Consider the following 21,530-nt stretch of genomic DNA (forward strand, 5'->3'; position numbering starts at 1 on the left):
GTTTGACCCCAGTACTCTTTCCTGCCATGGCAGGGGGTCGGACTTGATGATCTGCTCAGGTCCCTTCCAACCCTAGAAACTATGAAACTATGAAATTGAGGTGTGCAGCTCCCACTGATGTGGCCCATATAGCATGCAACCCTGGCTACTGAATAGTTGGATAGCCCTAATATATATAAATAAGAACATTGGCACTGGAGGGAGGGACAGACAGAGAGATATCACTGTGTAAAGAAAAAAAGCAGTATTTAATGGCTGCACACAAAATAACCAAAACAGGTTTAGTCTTCCTCATGGCCATGAGCAGAATAAGTTCTGCTGAACAGATTTTAAAACCCTGCTGGAACAGTAGGTAAGCACACTAGGGATTCAGATTCCTATTAACTTCAGTGGGAATTAGATGTCTATCTCATGCAGTTTTGAAAATCAGTTAATGTACACCTTTGTGGGGGGGAGGAGGGGAGCCTGGAGGACATGGTTAAACAGCATTATCTGTTCTTATAGAACCGGTTGTGTTGGAGCCAGCTCCATATAAATAGGTCTACACAATAATGATAGCAAGTTTTAAAATCTAGTTAGCTGATCTAGTTTTAAAATAGGGATCTGCCCTGGCGTAACAGGAATAGAGAATTCCTCCTGTTTGGGCAGCTTGTCTCACTCTTGCTTGCCATGTCTTGCTGTAATACTTGATTAGAAAGAAAAAAAAGTGTGGGAGGCTGTCTTACTTGTGGGGCCCCAATGTCTGGGCCAAGATACATGGCTCCACCTGCCCTATGCTGTGTCTGTCTCCACTCTTGGATCTTATCCACACAGGCCAGTTACCAGAACGCTTTATAGGGCTCACTAGGTTCTTATTTCTGACTTGTGCTTCAGCATTTAGTCAAGAACAGTATCGGTCCTTTAGTTAGTTTCTTAAAGTATAATGATCAACATACAAAATCACTAACTTAGGGTGGGGAGCTGGTCCTCTCCGCCCAGTTTCCCTTTTCCTTGCGGTTTTCCCTTCAGATCTGTTTACAATATCTTTCAGGTCTGTTCTCTATGGTTCCCGTTACAATAAATGAAAATTGACAGGTGTCTTTGGAAATTTACAGTCCCTCACAACCGTCTTGGTTCCCCTTCAGGATTTTACCGGGCATTCCAGTTGATCAGAGTTTGTGCCCCCACTCTGCCTCTGTCGGCATTCACACTGCTTTCACGTCTGAGTCTAACTGCTGACCAGTAGTCACAGTCTTCCCTAACGGGGCAGTTCACACCCAAACTGAGTCCCTCCCTTAGTCCAGAGCTCTGCTCCTTACTCACAGTGTTGGTTCAAAAGGCCTCTCTTGCACTCTCCTTTGCAGGTCTGAGCCATCTTCAGCTTCTTGGTGTCCTGAGTAATACCAGCATAGTTGTCCCAACTTCACATCACTATCTCCATATTTCCTCTCCGGCATCTGTTTTGCCCGTGTCTCCACATGGACCCAGGTAAGTCTCTACTCCCTGGTTCTGACCCCTTTCTAGGGGTAAACCTTTCCTTTCTGTGGTCTAGTCTTCCTCTATCTGTCTACAGCCCCAGAGCCTTTAAACTTGTGCGTGTCCCTGAGTCACACTTGTGTGATGGGCTTGGAGTGGCTATATCTATTATTACTTGAGTCTCTCCACCATATTTTTGGCATCAGCTTATCCTAGGCAAGTGTAGCAGGGTTGCTACTGGTTATTAGTTATCAAGAGAACTGTGGGTATATACTGAGTCAAAGTGAGGGATGCTTTAACTTTGGTCTGGATAGAGAAAGGGTCATGGGGTCTGCCTGGATGTTGGGGGAGGGAGGTGACCGCTATCTTAGGGGTTTGGAAGGGGCAGAGTCTTGCATGGGGGATTATGGGGAAAAAAGTGGCATTTGTGCTAGTAGGATGAAGAAGTAGAGGGAAGGTTCATTTCTGAAGTGTGTGCGCAAAGGTGATGCTTACGACTTGACACTAGGTATAAACAGTTTCATTACAAAATTCCAGCTCCAGAATGATGATATTCAAGGAAGTAATTGCTAGTACAGAATGCAAAAGTTACTTTGCCACTATAATGTCATTAAGGCAAGCTGACAAGGATACAACAGAATTGCATCTTCAGGAGGTTCCCTTAAGGTTAGAGACCTTTTGCTCAGTTAGAGCTGAATCTTCCCAAGCAGTTGATAATGTTGTGAATTAAGGCTACTATAATTAGCAGCTATTACATTTATTCAGCCTCATTAGGGATGCCTTCCTGACCTTGGGATTATTATTTTGATCAATCCAGTCATTAATATTGAATTTTTGAGGGAATTTGCTCTCTTATCAATATGCAATCAACTTTTCCCCGCTGCTACTAATTCTGAGTTCCACTTTCAAATAGTGTACTGTAATCTTCAACACAAATGTACTGTTTATTTCCTCACAAAATCTATACTACAGCCCTTTGGATCCAGAAAAACGGCTACTAACCAAGTTTGAAATACAAGTGAAAGGTCAGCTGCAGTTGTTTTAAAAATATGCTGCTTGTGAACTATTGTACAACATGCATGAGTGTTGTGAGAATTAAAGGTTTGTATAGCACAGTGTAATAAAAGGCTTTCACTATGATGAAAGGTTTTTACTGCTAGTTAGCTCAATGGAAGATCAAAGTGAGCTTTGTGCTGCTGTATCTCAATTGCTAACCAGTATAAACTAGCTGGGGTGTGCCTACAAGAGCTTCAGTCACTGCAGCATAGCAAAAGCAACCACACTGCAGAACATCTGAGTTATTGAGTGATCTGTCTACCAGCAGAGTGACTGAAGTAATATCTGCTGAGTTGTTCTTCAAGCTACTGCATTTATACAGCACTAGGAGCCTCCAGGTGTCTTTCACACACCCATGCAAGCCTACTAATTTCTCACCACTGGTGAAAAAGACTCCCAGTGACTTCACTTTTACATCAGAAGAGCTGTAGCTGTTACTGAAATTAATAAGCTAGTATAGTAGCAGTGTGGGGGGAGGAGAGGGCTTGATGCCCCTTCTGACAGTGCAGGGGTGGATTTTATCCATCAAATAAGAGACACCTTCCCAAGGCTTAATGTCTTAGAGCAAACCTTTCAAACCTCCTAAATCAGGGGCCTGAATTTCAAAGTTGATCACTCAAAGCTACGCTGACTGTCATGGCAGCTGGGGGTGCACAGAACCTATGAATTGTAGCTTTTAAGAGTCTAAATATGGATTAATGTGCCCATGTAAATGACCTCTAGCTGGAAAATACTGAATTGACCTTCCACATACCTTGGGGTTAGTTAGCTTGAATTGAACACAGATTTTTGTGGGGATAAGAGCTGGGTTTGAGCTGAAACTATCAATGCAGTGAAGGCAGCCTGTGGATCCTAAAACGTATCCACATTTAGATTTGTTGCAAATAAAACATGGTACAAGAAGCTTTGAATGAATTTACTATTACTCACCTTCTAAAGCCTTAATTCTTGACTTCAGCTTACTGACTAAAAATGTCTGATGACATCCCTTTGTGTATTGTTGTAGGGGATTTCAGTGGGATCAACTTTTACAGGAGATGCCAAAGAATTTGAAGTCTGACCTTGGCAAGTGAGTGAAAGAAAATTCTTCAAATATTTGATCTGCAAGTGGAACGGTATGTGCAACTGATGATTGGTATAAGAGCAAGTAGTAAAAGTTTTATATAGTAATTTTCATTTATTAGGGCTTTAGAAACAGGGAGTCTCAAAACAAAATATAGAAATATTTTCTTTTTAAACTTGAGGAAACAGATATGTCAATGCTGCAATCACACTTTTGATTGAAAACGTAGATAATAATCTTGGGCCCATAGGGTGCTTGCAGACATATAAAAAACAAACAACCCCCCTCCACCAAAACCCCAAAAGCAAACCAGTGCTTTACTTTAAATTCAGTGCATTCCTGTGCTGAGCCCTGTGCATGCCCAGAAGAGGCAGCACATTGCTTCAACCTGACTTGCCCAATGTCTGTAAAGAACGGGTTGTGTTAGTAGGGCTTTTATCTAATAGCTGGTTGAATCAGCTTTAGCTAACAGTGCCAAAAAGCTCTGCTGAAGCACCCGATCTTTACAGATGCTGAAAAGCTGGGCTGAAGTAATGCAGTGCTTCTTCTGGTAAAGTGCATGGTTTTTCTTTCTTTCTTTTTTTTTTTTTTTTTACTTCTCCGAGCAGCCATGGTGGTTAAATAACTTGCTTAAATGGACAGAGCTAATCCATGGCAGAGTCATGACTCTTGCTTTAGCCTGTGAAGTCGTGCAGAATGTCAGTCTGAACATTTTGCAATTCATCTTGTCCACAGAATTAAAAAAAATGGTTTTTTTCTAGTGAGAACTGGGGTACCTGGGATCACTTCACACAAGCTAGATTAAGTACCATTAGCACTGAAGCTATAGTGGCATAGACTTGTGCATAGGCTGTAGGCCACCCAGGGCTCTGATTAACTTTTGCAGCTGAGGCCTGTTCTGACATGGCTTCACTGTTATCAGTTAAGTATGATTATAAAGATATCTTAATTCATGGTTTTTATATACTTCCAAATTCATATTAGATGGTTCCTCTGCTCTGTTACAGCACTACTTCCCACTCAGTGGTGCGCTACTGCATTGCTAGTCTTTTCTGTATGCAATCTTCTGCATAGCTATTAGGGCATCACATTGGTAAGACTGTATCCAAGAATGTTTTAAGACTGCTTCCTTAAGGAGCAACTCAAACTTTTCTTTCAGGTATCACTATGCCCACCCCCATTTTAGAGCAGAAAGAAGATGCCGTCTTTTTTTGGTCACAGCTGTGCTGTTACCAAATCTTGCTTCCCATAAGAATGGTGCCTGATCTCTAAAGACCTACATGTGTTTGTTTGGCTGCTTTATCCATGTAGCCTAACTATATGATGAAGCTTTAGATCTAATCCTACAAGCTAAAAACCATTAACTCCTGCTGAGGAAGTTCTACATGTAGGAAGTATACCAAGTCTGTCCATAAAGTGTTCTCTTTTCTTCTGTTGTGATTCAGATAAAATGTTGATAACAGTTAAGCATGTGTTGACTCAAATTATCACAGAGGAAAACTTTCAGGTATAGGGAGGGCAAAGGATGTGAACCAACCTAAAAAGCTACTCCCGTAAATACAAACCTTGATTGATGTGGGTGCTTCCATCAAACAGGCCACTTGATGCTGTTTTTGCAAAATATTTATTAAAAAACTAAAGTAAATATGGCAACAAAACTTAAATAGCAAATGACATGACACTGGCCATAAAGCTTTCACTATATTATTCTAATCAGTCTTTTACAATAGCAATAATCAAGTATGTCTCCAGGGAAAGCCACATGTAAACAGCCTCAATATATCTATATACTATCAACTCCTAGTTGTTTGAGAGCCATTAGATAGTGTCTCCTGCTTTACTGGCACTTGATACTGGGCTCTCTGGGCAGCGTGTTAGGTACATTCAAATAGCTGAAGTGAGTGGAAGCTGAAGAGACTCAACACTGGAGGATCAGGCCTTTAAAGATACAGCAAGTTATCCAGTACCCTTCTTCTCTCCTCTTTCTTCATTTCAAAAACATTTTAGAAAATAAAGAAAAGGGAATTGGAGCAGCAAGGGAACCTGCACCAAAATAGCTTGAATTCCTTTCTGAGTCAGTATCTCACAGGTCTCAAAACTGAAGCTGTATGTCCTTCCCTATTGATCTCATGTCCCTCAGGGAGAGAAAGGCAAGAGGCATTTGTTTTACCCTTGGTGAATTCCTGCTAACCCGAGTTTTGGTTGCAGACTGGAGGGCAACTCAGTCCCTCAGATCTTTTAAAAAGCCATATCTAATGGAAGCTTTTTGTAAAAAGGGGATAGACATCTTCAAAAAAGCACCCATGAATTTTAAAAACCCTCTTTCTGCTTAATTACTAACAGGACACACTTGCTCATCTTGTCTGGTTAACCATGACTTTAAATCGAAAGAGATGGTTGTTCAAAATGTTGGCTAATTAGGAGCTCTAACATATATGAAGACATAGTTGAATACCATTAAAAAACCCTTAGTAAATGTAAAGCGCTATGTCCAGACAACCCTAGGTTTCACTAACTACACAAACAGATCAAGGACAACATGTAGAAATAGTCACATTGATTCCAAGGTTTCCATTGTCTGCAAAAAGGTGTGCTATAGCTGTATCAAAAACTAGACAGTCACTGTTCATGATGGCCGCAGCCACGCCATCATGAATAGAGCGGGGTGTTGCCTCCCAGGTTAACCTGCGACGGTTCCCATTCAGTTCAAGTCTGTATGCAAAGTTCTCTGCTTGTTTGCGGGTGCCAATGAGCAACACGATGGCAAAAAACTGTTGGTGACCCTCATACTTCTCCTGCTTCTCTAACACCAGCATGAAGTGATGACCAAAACAAGACTGCATCATGACCCAGTCAACGGCTCCTGGAAGATTAATGTCTGTGGCAAGAAAGACTATGTCTTCTCCCTGAAGGGTGGTGATGCTTTTGTGGGCGTGCATTAGGTGGGACATTACTGCTTCCAAAGAGCCCTGCCATTTACAGGAGGCACCAGGACATGGACAGGAGTACGGCCGATATTCACAGATGTCTTCATGTTCCGGCTTTTCTGTATGGTGGAGTGTCAGGGAACAGCCTGTGGTGGCATACTGGAAAGAGACAAAACACAAGCCATCAAGAGACCTGGCCATTTTTATTGTTCAAAAGCTCCCAGTTGGAAAGGGCAAACCATGGAGTGTCAGTAAGGCCATCACTGTATTCCAAATGTTATATGTCACATACTCTAGGCACAGAGTTGAGCTTTATTTTACTAAACATTTATTCTTGTATTGTCTGCTTTTCAGTGCATATTTTAAGCACTTAAATAAATGGATTGTAAGATGGTCTGAGTTCACCCCAGTATGTTCAGCTGAATTAAGCTGAAATGATCACGGCTGGGTTTTCTTCTTTTCTGAAAGTATAGAAGACTCCATGCCTAAACTTCAGATGGCACAATGAAAAACATTTGTAGACATTTGGACAAAATTGGAATTTGTCTTGAATTCAGTGAAATATTTGTTTGAATATTTACAGTCCCAGTGCTCTGCTCCTGCTCTGCTCCTTGATGAGAATCAAAGGAATCTTCAACAAGTAAAGACAACAGCATGAAGAAGTTAAATTTAATTTAAAACTCTTCTTTGTCAATTTCTGAGCAACACAGGTAAGGACATGTAGTGATTTATTTTCAACCAGCAAACATACTTCTAAATTGTCAAAACAGATTCAAATACTCCTTGAAAAAGAATGCATTTCTTCACCCTCCTATAGCAATACTCCCTTAGGGAGAAAAAAATTCTTCCCTTTTTACCCTAATGGTTGAGCTCCCTCAGTGTTGCTGTTGTCAAGATGCGAGACAAGCCAGGGCACCTCCTAAACTGACAGCAAGAAGCCCTGACTACATACATACCTAGAATCCAAGTGATAATGGATTAAGCAGTTTTCCTTTCCCATATGGCTTAACTCTAATGAGATGGTCATACAATGATGCGGACCTTACAGGAGAGGTCAGTTCTTCCCTTCCTCATAGTATCAATTTGTATACCCATTTTATTTCCAGCTTTCTACCAAGGGGGACAGTTCAAAACACCAAATGGCAAGAAACCTAAGCCACTATGCCACAGCATCTGAGAAGTTGTTGTATAACTCTTCTATATGCATGATAGGTAAAACATGTCAAAAGACAGTTCCCATGTCAACTATAGCTTGGTGCAACTGAAAGTGCTACTGGGAATTTCATCTTGGAATTTTCTGCTTTTATCTCAATATTAATGTGCTCTTAATAAATATCATTGGTATTTTGGGTGTTACCGATTTCCTTTAAAAATAGCAAGAAAGTATTTGGTGGCATAATAATTTGGGTTCAGAAGTCAGGGAAGATCCAGAGGAGATGTGGTTAAGGATGACCTGTAATTTTTAAAACTTGGATTTACCCTTTGTTTTAACATCACACAAAAAGACACTTTTTAAAACATATCAGGATTGTCAAGTTTTGGAGGATCCCAAATGTTTACTAAGTGATTAAATACCTTAACACAGAAGACTGAGTGGCCGAATGTCTAACATTATATTCTTTATTCAAAATGTATGCTAATCATTGGACCTAAGCGGCAATACTGAAACCGTACAATTGTCTGTACTTTGACTAAAAACCCTTTTCTCAGGTACCATTGTCTTAAATCATGTACTACCAGAACACTGCTAATGTTGGTTGTCATATAGTCTTAAAGGGTAGACAGCATCTTTATTTCTCATGCCAAAAGAAACAGATTTTGATAGCAGGACATTTAAGGCTGCCTTTACAGATTACACAGCTCAAAAAAAAAAGCGCAACCAATTTTTTCCCTTCCTTTGTAAATCAGTCAGGCCTGTTGTCTCTTATAAGTCAGCCATTAAGAAAGGGCTCAAGAAACCAAACTGACCAATTAGTGTGCTTACAATTATGAACAGCCAATAATAGTCATTAACAATTCACAGGTGGGATATAGTAGCTGCAGCAAACCCAATATACCTTTCAATACTTGTTTTTGTGCTCTACTTATTTACAACATATGAAGTTCAGCTGATACTCCTGATGCAAGTATTTAGGTACTTATGGGAAGAAGTTCTGTTCAGAGTGCCTAGAAACATCAGTATTTTAGCATAGTAAAGAACCCTTAAAAATTTGTGGCAGGTGGGAGTACTTTTGGCTCCACCCTTTTCTGGAACTATAAAAGGCAGTGAGCTAAGGCATTGGTTCTGGTTAAGTAATTGAAGGAAAAACTCCTAATTTTGAACAGAGGCATTTCTTCAAGGTCACAGCAACAAAGAGCACCCTACATGTGAGGAGCTATACAAGAGGCCTGAGAGATGGAAGAATTCACGTTTCAATCTGAGGAGAAAAAGCCAGAAAACCAAGGTAGGAAACAGCACTGGGAACTGTGTGCGCTGGTGGGTTGCCCCAGTGACCTCACTACAATATTATCCTCACAACAGTGAAGAACAAGGACCTAGTGCAACAAGGTGGGCTAAGATCTCCAATCTTACGCATCCCCTTCTGATGGTTGAAAGTGATTCTACTATTATTAGCCAGTAATAATTACAACTGTGTCTTTTAACTACTGCTTCCTTGTAAATCAAGTAAGTACATATGAACAGAAGGGACTGTTTCAGAAGCCTGTAGACTCAGTAGGTAGGACTACATCTGTTCCTGCTAGAGGATTCTTGCTCCTCCCCTATGCTTCTGGGCTAACAAGCCAAAGTTCTAGTCTGCAAAGTTCTATCTCTAGTTTGCAAGCTCTCCAGATACATAGTGATATGCTATCTTCAAATACTTAGAAGCTTGAAGACTTTTCTGTTGCACGTGATGATTAATATGTCATAGTTTGTGCAACATATGCATTTATGGCTCTTTACAGATAAGACCCAATCTTTCCCTGGAGAAAGTGGAAAAATAAACAAACTTACAACTTAGTCTTATCATTCTTGTTCTTCAAAGACTCAAGAAGTAAATTTTAATGCCCCCCACCATTACCAATATCTCTTGAGGACTTCTGGGGAAAATAGTAAATCAAGGCTTCTTTAAAATTATTTTGTTAATTAATTAAAAAAAATTAACTCTTCCAAATGCTGGTTTTCCAGTGGTTATTTTTGGTCCTATATAAGCACAAGAAATATCGGATCAGAATACTAAATGCCTGCCAAAAGGATCAGACTTTCTTATTGTGGTGGGTTACTGTATTGCAACCATGACCTGGTTTGCTGCAAGAATGCTGGTATACAGACTTCAGTACTTTGTTCTACTTGCGCTACTTTGCTTCCGCAGCCTGCTTTAGATGTTATTAATGTGTTAACAGGAGCCTTTCATTCATCTCTCCTCCTCTCCCACCTCTTCCAAGTTTTAAATTTCTGCCAAGGGAATTATTTTGCTATATAAAGCCACTAAGCAGGAAAACAAGAGTTCCATGTATCCACAATGACAGAAGAAAGATGGGGTCCCCTTGGCAAACAGCAGAGCCACTATCCATACCAAATGGTGTAATTTGTCAAGTGCTACACTGCTGCTAAATTGGCAGCCCTCTTTATACTCTAAATGATGTGGCTCTCCTGTGATTATTTTTTTCCCCCCCTCCACAATTGCAGCCCTTATCAACACCTATAATCAAGCAATAGGCTGATTTAGCAGCTCTGAACTGAATATGTTTTCAATAGATGCACCAAGTTTGCACTGATATCTGATCTCAAAATGTTTTGTGAAGATTAATATTTTCAATGCCCCCTAACATAGTCCAGCATTATCCATGGGATAAAGGGAGTTGTAGAGTAGTAAAATGCCTTGCCTTAAGCCACAAGAGAAATCAGTAGCAGAGTTGAGCCCAAGCTGGAGCAATCCTGATCCCAGTCCTGCTCTGTTAGGTTTACCACTGTGCTAGAATTGGTCTTTGTAGAACTTGGTGCCACAAGTGAAAGTCTTCTACTGAAACAAAAGTATACCACAGGGATACTGTTACATCCCAGCAGTCCTCCAAGACCCAGAAAGGCTAGGGATCCCTGGCTCTTGCCTGTTACTCAGTGTTTGTACAGTCTGTCCCTGCCCCTAAAGGCTTATCGGAGAGATCAGGATTCACTGATATGTCTCTGTCCTCTGCCTCTATATATTCAATAACAGATTTTTTTCCAGACTTCCCATGATAGTAGATGCAGGTATATGTGGAATATGATCTAAAGCCTCCTAAACATTTTCCCCAGACAACTTGGAAGGAAGTCTTTTGTGTTTTGTTTTTATGGAGGCTTTTGAGCCACATTCCTGTCTCTTCCATTGTCTTATTTACATTACAGCTATCTAATTTTCCAGTTAATACATACAAACAAAAGGCTTTTTTTAATACAAATTTTCAGTTATAGTTTTAACCATGGCATAGAGTAGACAATAGATTAGTGAGGGACCAGAGAAGTGACAGTGATGCATTAGAAAAATAAAACCATATCACATTTCTTAAATGTACTGCTCATGAGCATGGGTGAATCTAGGATTTAAAAAAGCTGGGGGGAGAAGGGGGAGTGCAGATGGTGCATCATCACCCATAATGCACACTATACTTTCTCTGGTTAGGGAGAGTCATTGAATGAGATGTGTACATTTAATGACAGATTCTGTAAAACAAAATCTAGTCATCTTGAGTTCCTTGCCAGGGACCTCCAATACCTCACTGGGTCAGCGATTTCCACACCTGACATAAGGTTTTTAGCTAAAGTTTAAAAACTGGGTGCAGAGATGTGAAATAGCCATTTTGGGTAATGTTTCTTCTAACAGATGACAAAATTGCAGAAGAAAGGATAATTTTGAATAGTGGAACATCAAGATCATTAAAAAGGAGAGAGGATCATTAACATCTGTAGAATGAAGGGAGATGAGCAGGAATGAAGTGGATTACAACCAGCCATAAAGTTAATAGACTCCCTTCCCTCACTGCTGCCTGAGTAGAAATGCTACTTCCCCTCCCAGGCAGTAGACTTCAAAATTTGGGTTGAGCAAAAATCAAGAATCAACCACTGCATCCCCTCTGGATCTGCCCCTGCTCATCAGTAATATCACGTGCGTATTGGCAAGCTGTCATGGATCCATAGCAGAAACACTTTAGAAGATTCTCCGGCTCCCCTGAAACTGGTGGGGAGGTTATGTGGAAAGTTCTGGAGGCAATGACCATTAAGGGTGGTGAGAGAGGGGCTTCCTGGGAAAGGAGACTGGAGATCCCTGTTTGAGGGATCTAGCTGTGACCTGACGGGAGGGTGATCCCAGGAGACTTTTTTTCAAAGAAATTTGAGGGCTGGGTGGTAGTCTGCATATAGGGAAGGGATTTAGTCAGGTTGCCCCCTGCATTTAATCACTTCATGTATTTTATACAATTTGTTTTACCTTGTATTAAATGCTTCAGTTTTTCTGTAGCAAATTGTGAATTAATTAATTAAATTAATTAATTAATTTTTAGGGTAAATTAATAAATAACTTGGGCATACCCATTCAGCGGAGTGGGGGGACCAAGAGGTGCTCCCAGAGATGTACCCTAAACCTAGGGTGCATCTCTGGAAGCACCTCCACAATTGATGTCTTTGTTGCATGTGCTTTGAGCAGCCACCACATATTGCCCTTTGCTGGAAAGCTATGCTGATAGGATTGTCCTCTTGTTTTGTGTTGGTATTCAGTAAATTCACCAAAATGGTAAACATAAGTTTCCTTAAGCATCTCCTGTTGGAGCACTTAATATCTGTGGTGTGAGCTCTGTCAGCATAGATTAGCTTTGCCAAGAACTATATGGTGAAAGTGGGCTGTTTTAGCTTGTGATGTGTAACCCAGGTTATCTGAAGCAACCCATTGGATCTGGCTGCCCAACCCACACTGATATCTTGCCCTAAGTGTGTAAAGTCTGGCAAGTCTCACTCTCTCTATCTTGCTAAAGGATACAGCCCTAAAACCTAGGTACCTCCTGCACTCTCCAAAACCTTGCACTAGAGACAAGTTTTGTTAGGTTACAGCTAGCTACAGAGCCCTTTGTTCCTACTCTTCTAGCAAAGCTCTATCGTCTATCACTGGAACAAGGAGGAAGCTAAACTTTTATGTAAATTAGAGGTACCTAGAACTACCAGGCTCTATTCAGCACTTTGCAAATAAAGCAAAGAATGTAAATAGATTTGATGGGAAAGAATGTCTCCAAAGTATTAAACCTCCCCCCCCCTCCACTATAACGAAGGATAAATATACCTCCAGACTGGGAGGTGGGGGAAGAGGGGGGGGAGATCAATGGAAAAGAATAATAGAAAACAATATTAAAATATAGACTACTGCATAGCCCATAACTTACATATCCAAAAACAAGCCTGTTATGGCCTGAAACCAGGCAGTATGATCTCATGTTGGGGATTTCTATTATAGTTGCCCAAGACCTAAAATAAGTAATGAAGACTTGAGAGATCACTTTGAAGAACACAGCCCATACATGGTGGGTAAACAAAATACATCTATGAGTCTGAAAGTCAGACAGCTGGCATACTATTTACTTAATATCATGCCACTGGCTCTGTTTATTTTACACCGAAAACTAAAATAAGAGTCAAACTGAAGATGTTTATTAACCATCAATTTGCCTTGATCCCTTTATGTAAATTTTTGTTAGGGTTGGGAGGAAGCAGTGAGGTACAGAATGAAACTCAATTTTTTTCTGTAAGTCAAAAGATTGTTTTCCACTGAGTTTTAACAGGTTCTAGTTGGTACGTAGATCTGACTTTAGAGGGCTCGGAATAATTTCTCAGGTTATAAAGACACATGGACAGCAGAATCTGTAGGTGGTATATTTCTTTAAACATTGATACTGTTGATCCCTGGGACTTCAGGTTAAGAGGAAATTTGAAAATGTGGGTTGTTTAGCACCTCTAAAATGAAGCCGCCTACTGCTCTGTGAAACCCTACATATTTCTTCCCATTGTCATAAATAAAGGAAATATTTATTAAATTTGCTAAATTGGATCATAAGTCAGATTATCTGGATCATAAGAAGCTTGAGTTTATGCAGAGAACACCCAAAATCATTTTGAAGATGGACTATCTGAATTTGATTCCATGTTGTCATCTAGCACCACATATGCTACAAGTGTAAAAATAATTTGACATTCCTTCCTCCAGCTGAGGTCAAAACCAAAATGCTGGGAGGAATTCTGTGCTATGAAGATCTGAAGTGAATGCCACTGCAAACCGAAACAAGCAAGAACTATCTAGACTTCTAACAACACTGAACAGAAGGGGCTGCTCTGCACAGGGAAATGTCATTTCCATGGTCACAGCACTAATCGCTCAGGCCTGAATGCTTGTTTATAAAGGGCCAGTGGAGAAAGCTAATAGTAATAAATAACTAACAGTAGCTGGTGTGTAAGGTTGCAGAAAGCCCCTGTAGCTTGCTATATCTTTAGTTCAAAGTAAACATCACTATTTATAAATCCCTATTTTACTGTAAACTTCTGAATAAGTAGGGAATCTGAAAAATGTATTCCCTTGCTCAGCGTGAGGCTAGATGGCCAAGATTCAGGTTTGTTTGTGTTTTTTACACAACTGAACTCCTGCAGCATATCTTGCATCAGGATTGCAAAATTGGATCTTAATATCTGTATAAGCAGTCCCAGACTTGAAGGGTTTTTCTTTAATGTATATCACATGACAAAACCACTGTGGATCACATGAAGGTAATCCCAAAATAAAAAAAAAAAACCCTTCCTGATTTAAATAGCACTTCTGAGTAAATAACCACTTTGCATTTTACAACTTTGTTTTATTTAGAAAGTCAGGATGTTACTCCAGCCATATCTCTGAATCTACTGATGTACATTTAAATTTTTATAAGAGTACCTGAAGCACTCAATAGGGATTGACTTCACTAATTTTAGCAGGACTAACATTTGCATCTCTCAAGACTTGCTTCTTCCAGAATCCCCATACAAAGCAAATCAACGATAATTCTTAATAGTAAAATGTATCAAGATTACAAACCATACGGGCCTATTCCTGTAAGCCCTGTCCTGCTCCAACCCCTCCCCTACTGTCTCTTAACTCCATTCATGGCCCCACAGCTAAAATTAGTGCCCTGCCCAAACGAGCTCCTGATCTATCTTTACTCTCTATTGATAGCTTTTTTGAGCACTATAGGGACAGGCAGAAGACTTCTAAGTATGGAAAATGGCTACTAGGGATTTAAAGGCCTGGTGCTGCTGCTACTTGTCCCTGGTGAACACCTGTGTCGTGTGTGCTCTGGTGACAGCAGGTTATATGGGGGGGGGTAGAGAAGGATGGAGTTGGCAACTCTGCTAGCCACAGCACCCTTACTTGGGGGCCTCTGGGAGCTGCAGCCACAGGGCTTCTGCAGCAGGGAGCCTGGCCAGCAGCTGGAGCATGGCTCCAGCCACCCAGACTCCAGTTCTGAGCAGCATGCACTACTGCCACATGCTGCTCTGCTTCTTGCATGGGGTTTTTGATCCTGGGATTTCCTGGAGTCAAGAAAACCCCCTCACACTGCAAAGTAACAAGGTGGGGAATGGGCACCACATACTGCTCATCTGGATGCAGCCTTTGTCTTTTTTTTTTTTTTTTTTTTCCCCCTATTTGTACACTTGGTACAGAGAAGTCCTGATCCTGATCAACACCTCTGCAATACAAAGAACAGTGTGGCAGTGCTGTCTGCAGACCTGGGAAGCCTAATCACACTGGTGCGTACCTGAACTGCACAACTCCGCTAATAGCAGCAGTAAAGTATAAATGACCCTTCTGACTGCTGCTGCTGTCCTGAGGTCTGAGAAGTATGTGATGACTATTACAACCCTGTTAATCTTACTTTGCTGATCTTTAGGCAATTAAGAGCATCAGCACAGGAATAAAGAAAAGTCAATCATATCTCAGCCTGTTTCACATGAGCCATTGTACCATTGCTATCTCATGGCTTTCAGTCACTGAGGCCAGAACTGAATTTACAACCCAGAGGTGAAAAGCTCCTAATCCCACTACCAAGTGTCTGAGCTGGCCAGTTCCCATAGCGTTCCTCAGTCACTCTAACCTCCCTCCTCTTTCTCCAACCACTGTTAACAAAGTAAGGGCAGCGCTGTCTGTTAGAGCACTGAGTACAGACCCACGGTTAACCACAGATTATGTTAGCACGGATTTGTGAACAACTGTTTCCTTAACTGCAAGAGGTATAGACTCCAAGCAGGTATTTAAGCTAATTCACACTGTGAGAGGATTTTTGCTGGTGTCTTTTTTAGACTAACTTAATTTGACCCCAGTAGTCTTTCCTGTCTAGAGCGGGGGGGGGGGGGAGTAGACTCAGTGATCTCACAGGGTCCCTTCGAGCCCTAAACTTCTGTAAATCTGTGTTGCTGTAATAAACTTAGACAAGCTTTCAATGCATAATTCACATTGTGTTATCTGTACCTTAACACACATGTCCCCATTGAGACCTGACCATTTTTAAGAATGCACGGATCTGAATCACTAGTTGATCTCCCTTATCAAATGTACACTGGAACTCTCTGTAAGCTGAATTGCCTGGCACGGTCTCTGTGCCTTGCACGGTAAATATCAGCAGCTTGATGTCCAGATACAGACCAAAATGAGAGGGGCAGGCCTAAAGAAGAGGGGAAGGATTAAGGTGCCTATAAGAGAGTAAAAGACAAAATCTGTACATTGCTTTCTTCTACCCTTCTACTCTATGATGCATGCTGCCTTTGTTTCAGAATTTAAAGAGAATTATCTTAACTACATTGGGAAAGGCTAAGTACTTGTGTGTCTGGCTACCCAACACCATGCAAGATGATAGCTCTTGTTGGGGTTCACAGTAAGAAGAAAAAGGGATGTTTTTATTAGCTAGCCAAGTTTTGCCTATCCTGAGAGCCTCTGAACAAGATTAAGACTGATTGATTTACAACGTTCTTAAAGCAGCAAAGCTTAACCGACGGGCAGAGATTTGCGGTTTTTAACATTGGACTGCAGGTTCCCCCCAAACACGCTGATGCACTCTTTTATTGATTTTACATAGTTAAGATGCATGAGGAGATGCTTTAAAAAAAAAAGTTGACAACCCTATCCCTTCATTTTAGGACTTTAAAAAGCCTTCCTAGACTGAGTCATCCAAGAAGTCCAACAATAAAAGATGACAAGACAGCACTTAGCCTTTATTTCAGGAAAGCTGTATATTCTCTCTCTTTGTCTCTTGTCCCCCTTTAAACTTCACAAGCCAGGTAAAAAGGGGAGGCATCCTACACCTGGAAATGCCAGCCAAACAGGTTTTGATGCTAAATGGGCCAATGGCTGGCTTCAATATGAAAAGCACGAACAGTAGGATTTGGATCTGAGAAACTGTTTATAGTTGTGTTGTGTGGATTTCACTGAGAACAACTAGGGAATGCTGACTGTCATAAATTAGATGAAAACTAGGCACTGAAAAAAAAAAAAAAAAAAAAGGAAATGAGGCCAGCATCTCTGCGAGGGGGGAAAAATGCGATGAATGTCTTTTTTATTTCCTTTACACTGAGACTGTCACAGCTGAGCACATAACTCTCTCTCTAAACTTCTTGCTGTGTTGGGTTTAAAATGAAACATGCATATTAGTTCTACGTTCCATCTGTTATTACCCTTATCACCTTAATTTCACTGTTCAGTATTTGAATGGGAGCAGACTGCTACATTCTTAAGAACTCATGGAGATACCTACAGCCATATAACTTTGTCTTGTGACTGAAGTCAGAGCTCACACGCTAGAGAAGTGCCCTAACCAAAGACAGTGCTGAAAATGCCGCAGGAAGTAGCACTGATGATTCATTCAGGAGATGTCATTCTTCCCTCTGCATCACCGATGAATCAATGCCTGTGTAGGTTGTTAGAAGGCGTCTGTGCTGGGGTGGGTCTCTCCTAAAGTCTGTCCAACTAGCAACCCCAAGCAGCTATATCTTCAAAACCACACCGATCTTAAGCATTGTTTGACCTGGATCATAACATTCTTCAAACCCGCTTCACTGGACAGTCTTGCTGCCATTGCATATAATTACATTCAATAACACAGAATATCATCGTACTTTTATATTCTACAGCAGAGAGAGGGTGGCTTAGCATCTGCAGGAGACATTCCTTATTTTAGTTTTGTAAAGTTAGCTGCCTCTAGGAACTTCAAGGAACTGTTTCTGATGGTGTTGTGTGGTTTGTTTTTTTGGTTTTTAAAACAAGATCTAATTAAATGGCATCTCCAAAAGTAAATGCCATCCTGACTATATTGTGAATTATATGAAATTCAGAACTGTTTGCCCAATTCTTTCAAACCCCCTCACCCAGAGTTTGATATATCAGTGTTTATTTAACCTGCCTCCCTGGCAAAAGTGCTGAGAAGTTCAGAACTGATCTAAAAATTTCCACTACAATTGCTGAATCATCAGGTTATCCATCCCTCTCCCTCCAAAGAGGAAAACCAGCTGAGGAGATGGAAACAAGGCATCTACCACACACAAACAGTTTTGAAAACCTATCCAAGTTGCATACTAAAATATCTAATATCTCTTGGCTTGTAACTATAGGCCAAACCAGAGCAACAGCTGACACTGGATTCCTGCAAACTAGGGCTTTTCTCAAGAGTCACCTCTTTAGTTCCGCTCATGGGGCGTTTTGCAGATCTTTACAAATATACCCTTAAACTGAAGACTGCAGAGCCACAGGTACTCTCCATATGTAGGGACCTACCTAAATCATGGCACAAGTTTGCAGCACAGTGATGTTTCTAGTCTTGCCCCTTTTGTTACTGCATGCCTCCCCCTGCTCCCCCCCCAATAAATAAATAAAAAATTGCTGAGTAGTTGAAAGGCAAAACCAGTGAAATTAATTGCCTCTTGGCCACACAGTGGAACAGGGAAAGGGGACATGCAGCAAAAACCCCCCAAAGTTAAAGGCACCACCGCAGATTTCCACTGTGATCTTTTTATTTTTTTTTTTAGGGAGGTCCCTATCCATCCATAGCTGCTGCAGCAAAGTTCCCTAGTGAGGTTGTCTTGGACTCCTGCAGCGTACACTGGCATGTGGCTAAGAGCAGAACACTATGGGTCTTACAAATCATCATCCTCTACAAACCTGCCACTGCCATCTTGGAATAACCTCAGGAAAGCCCTGGAAGCCTACAAACCATAATGCTTCTATATCAAGTCATCAATCAAAGTAGATGATAAACTCTTAGTCAGCATTTTGACTAGTTTCAGATTCCATCTTATGTCTCTGCCTCTTCAAGGTTACTGTCTCTTATGAAAAATTCAGCAATAGTAACATCTGTTATACCTTTTAGATGGCTGAAAAATGCAACTGGTTGAAGTGTCACACACCTTGTTCTGCATCATTCCTTTCCTAGCTGATAAGAGCTGACTTAATGGCTAGCAATCTTTTTTTCCAAGTCACTCACAGGACCTCAGCCCTGAAAAATACTTTGTGCTCAAAAAGTGACTCTATGCTATAAAGTCTTAATGTTCTGCAGATATTCTGTCCAGACCCTGTCATCAGTGATTCCACCTTGGGTTCTACACCAAGCTCTGCGCAGAACTGAAACATGACTTGGAAACTTATCACTGACTTACTGCTAATGCTAAAGGAAGGAACCCTATTGATGTACCTTGCTTTCAAGTCCCAGGTCCTTGCCTAAAAGAGCACCCAGGCTTTGGGGGTGAGGAGGAGGAGGACAGAGTTGATACAGGAAACACCTTTTTGTTTAGACTCTTTAGACCTTATTCCAAATTTAGGAAATGTCCTGTGTGTGGTGAACAAGCTTTAGAAAATATCATGAGACCCAATTATAGGGGCACGCATGTACATGTACCCATGTGCATGTTTATACACTGTAAAATGTCAAATCCTTGTTAGAATGACAGTGCCAAGTTATGTAAGAATAAAGCAATTAAAACCCACCCTTAAAACAAAGATGCTTTCAACTGTAATGCAGGACCAACTGTAAGGCAGATGTTATTGCTGGGTTCTGTTGTTGGCTGTGGCAGTGTCACGTGACTCTACAACTTAAACTACAAACATTGATATAGGTAGGGCATGAAAGCCAGTATTCTGAAAATACAAAAAAAGGCTGGAGTTTCAAGGACAACCCTCAGCCTGGAAAGTAACAGAATGAGCAAGAATGCTGGTAGCTGGAAAGCATGGGACACATGCACAAAGGCACAGATGGTGGAGATGAAGAGGCAGTAGGGCCTCCTGTCACTTTTCTGAGCCAGAAGGAAAATACGTTTTTCACTCAACTTCAGTCCAGCCTCTGGGGCAGGCTATCAAATCCTCCTCACAATGGCACAAAGTCTGTTGCTTTTGTTATGTGATCTCCTGTCCCAATCCTGAAAGTAGATACATAAGTGACATGTGTGCAAGTTCCCTGGGAATCTCACGTGACATGAAGCCCATTCTAGCACAGTAACTAGGACCTGGACTTGTCTGGAAAATCAAAGCTCTGCTAGGTGTAGCTAGAATCTGTTGGATATGCTATGAATGCATACTTCACTAAAGAGATCTTTTAAATAGATCTTTACAATATGCTTTTAGTGAAATAAGCAAAAAAAAAAAATCCCTTAAGAGTTTTATCTTTCCTTGAACTTAAGGTTAGCCTTATTTTGTAAATATGCTTTGTGGTTTGTCATGGCAGGAGCAGGGATTAAACCTTCACTTTACAGGATACCACGAAATAAGGTCAGTTTAAGAAGTGAGTACCCCTCAGACTGCAGCTCTGTTGCACTTCTTTTTTCAGTGCGTTTTTCTGGCCCCCTTTCTACTGTATGAAAAACCCACAGGAATTGGAGGAGAACCTTGGGGGTGGAGGGGGAGTGACACTGACTAGATGCACAGACCTAAGTAAACTAATCATGACCCTTCTCTCTATGTAATAATGTTAAATAGACCAAAAGTGGTCAGTAAGAGTGTGCTATTTTTAAAATCTTCACAACCTCTTTAGTGACCAAGCTAAAATATGTAGTTGGGTAAACCACAGCCCTTCCTTGGCATTTGTCCTACAAAAGCAATACCCAGCCCAGAAAATAATGCTGTAGAATAGGTCAGACCATGAACTTGGGCTCTACCCACTTATGCAATATCATTTTGGAAATCCAGGGCTCCTGCAATGATTCAACAGTTGACTCCCTCTTCAACACCTGAATTACAGTTACACACTGACATTATGTCTAACACAGCTGTGAAACAGGCTTAAGGCAAGATCACTGTACTAAGCTGTGAGCATGTCTGGAAAGAGGCAAAGCATGGAGATCTTTTGAGACATGCTCAAGGAGATGCGCATTCCCGCTTCCTCAGCCTGTTTCTTTTCCTGCTCCCTACCCCTTCTCCCAGGGGACGAAGTGTGTTCCTGCCACCAGGCCACACTCTGCGGACCAGGTGGGAGAGGGGAAGCACCCCACTGCGTTGTCCTCGGGTCCCGCTTGCTCCAGGAGAAGTGAGGAGCTTCTTGGCTTCTGCAGACCGAGGGGGCCGAGTATTTGCACAGAGGCCCCACACGCGCCTGGCCAAGGGCCAGGAGCCCCCGGTGACCCGGCTGGGACGGGGTGGAGGATGTTTCCGCTCATTACAGCCTGGAAAGGGGAAGCGAAACTCCTTGCTCGCGCCTTTCGGCAAGTCTGCGACCATGGCGCGGCGGGGCAAGGAGCCGGGGCCCCCTCCGGCGCGGTGCTGCCGCAGGCCGGGCGCTCTTACCTTGCAGGGGAAGAGAACAGCCGAGGCCACTTTCTCCATGGCCAGGTTCCTGATGCTCGGGGTCAGGGACCCCCTGCACGTGGGGCAGCAGCTCAGTTTCTGCCGGCATTGGTTGCACACCAGGTGCCCCGCCTGGCACTGCAGAATGGGGGGCAGCACATAGTCGAAGCACACGGGGCACTCGAACAGCGAAGTCAGCTCGTGGTGCTGAGGCGACACCGGCCCGCCGCCGCCGCCCCCGGCCCCTGC

General features: G+C 41.8%; 1 protein-coding gene across 1 annotated transcript in view; it reads right to left on the bottom strand.

Moving 5' to 3' along the window:
* ERICH6 (glutamate rich 6) overlaps nucleotides 1-1,436 on the bottom strand; it is a 37,205-nt gene extending 35,769 nt beyond the window's left edge. Inside the window, exon 1 of the mRNA XM_019532507.1 lies at nucleotides 1,303-1,436. Coding sequence (XP_019388052.1) covers nucleotides 1,303-1,436 — 134 coding nt within the window. The remainder of the gene's footprint in view (nucleotides 1-1,302) is intronic.
* Between the last annotated feature and the right edge of the window lie 20,094 nt (nucleotides 1,437-21,530).

Source organism: Crocodylus porosus, unplaced genomic scaffold (assembly GCF_001723895.1).
Source record: "Crocodylus porosus isolate Cpor-Errol unplaced genomic scaffold, CroPor_comp1, whole genome shotgun sequence".
NCBI lineage: Eukaryota > Metazoa > Chordata > Crocodylia > Crocodylidae > Crocodylus > Crocodylus porosus.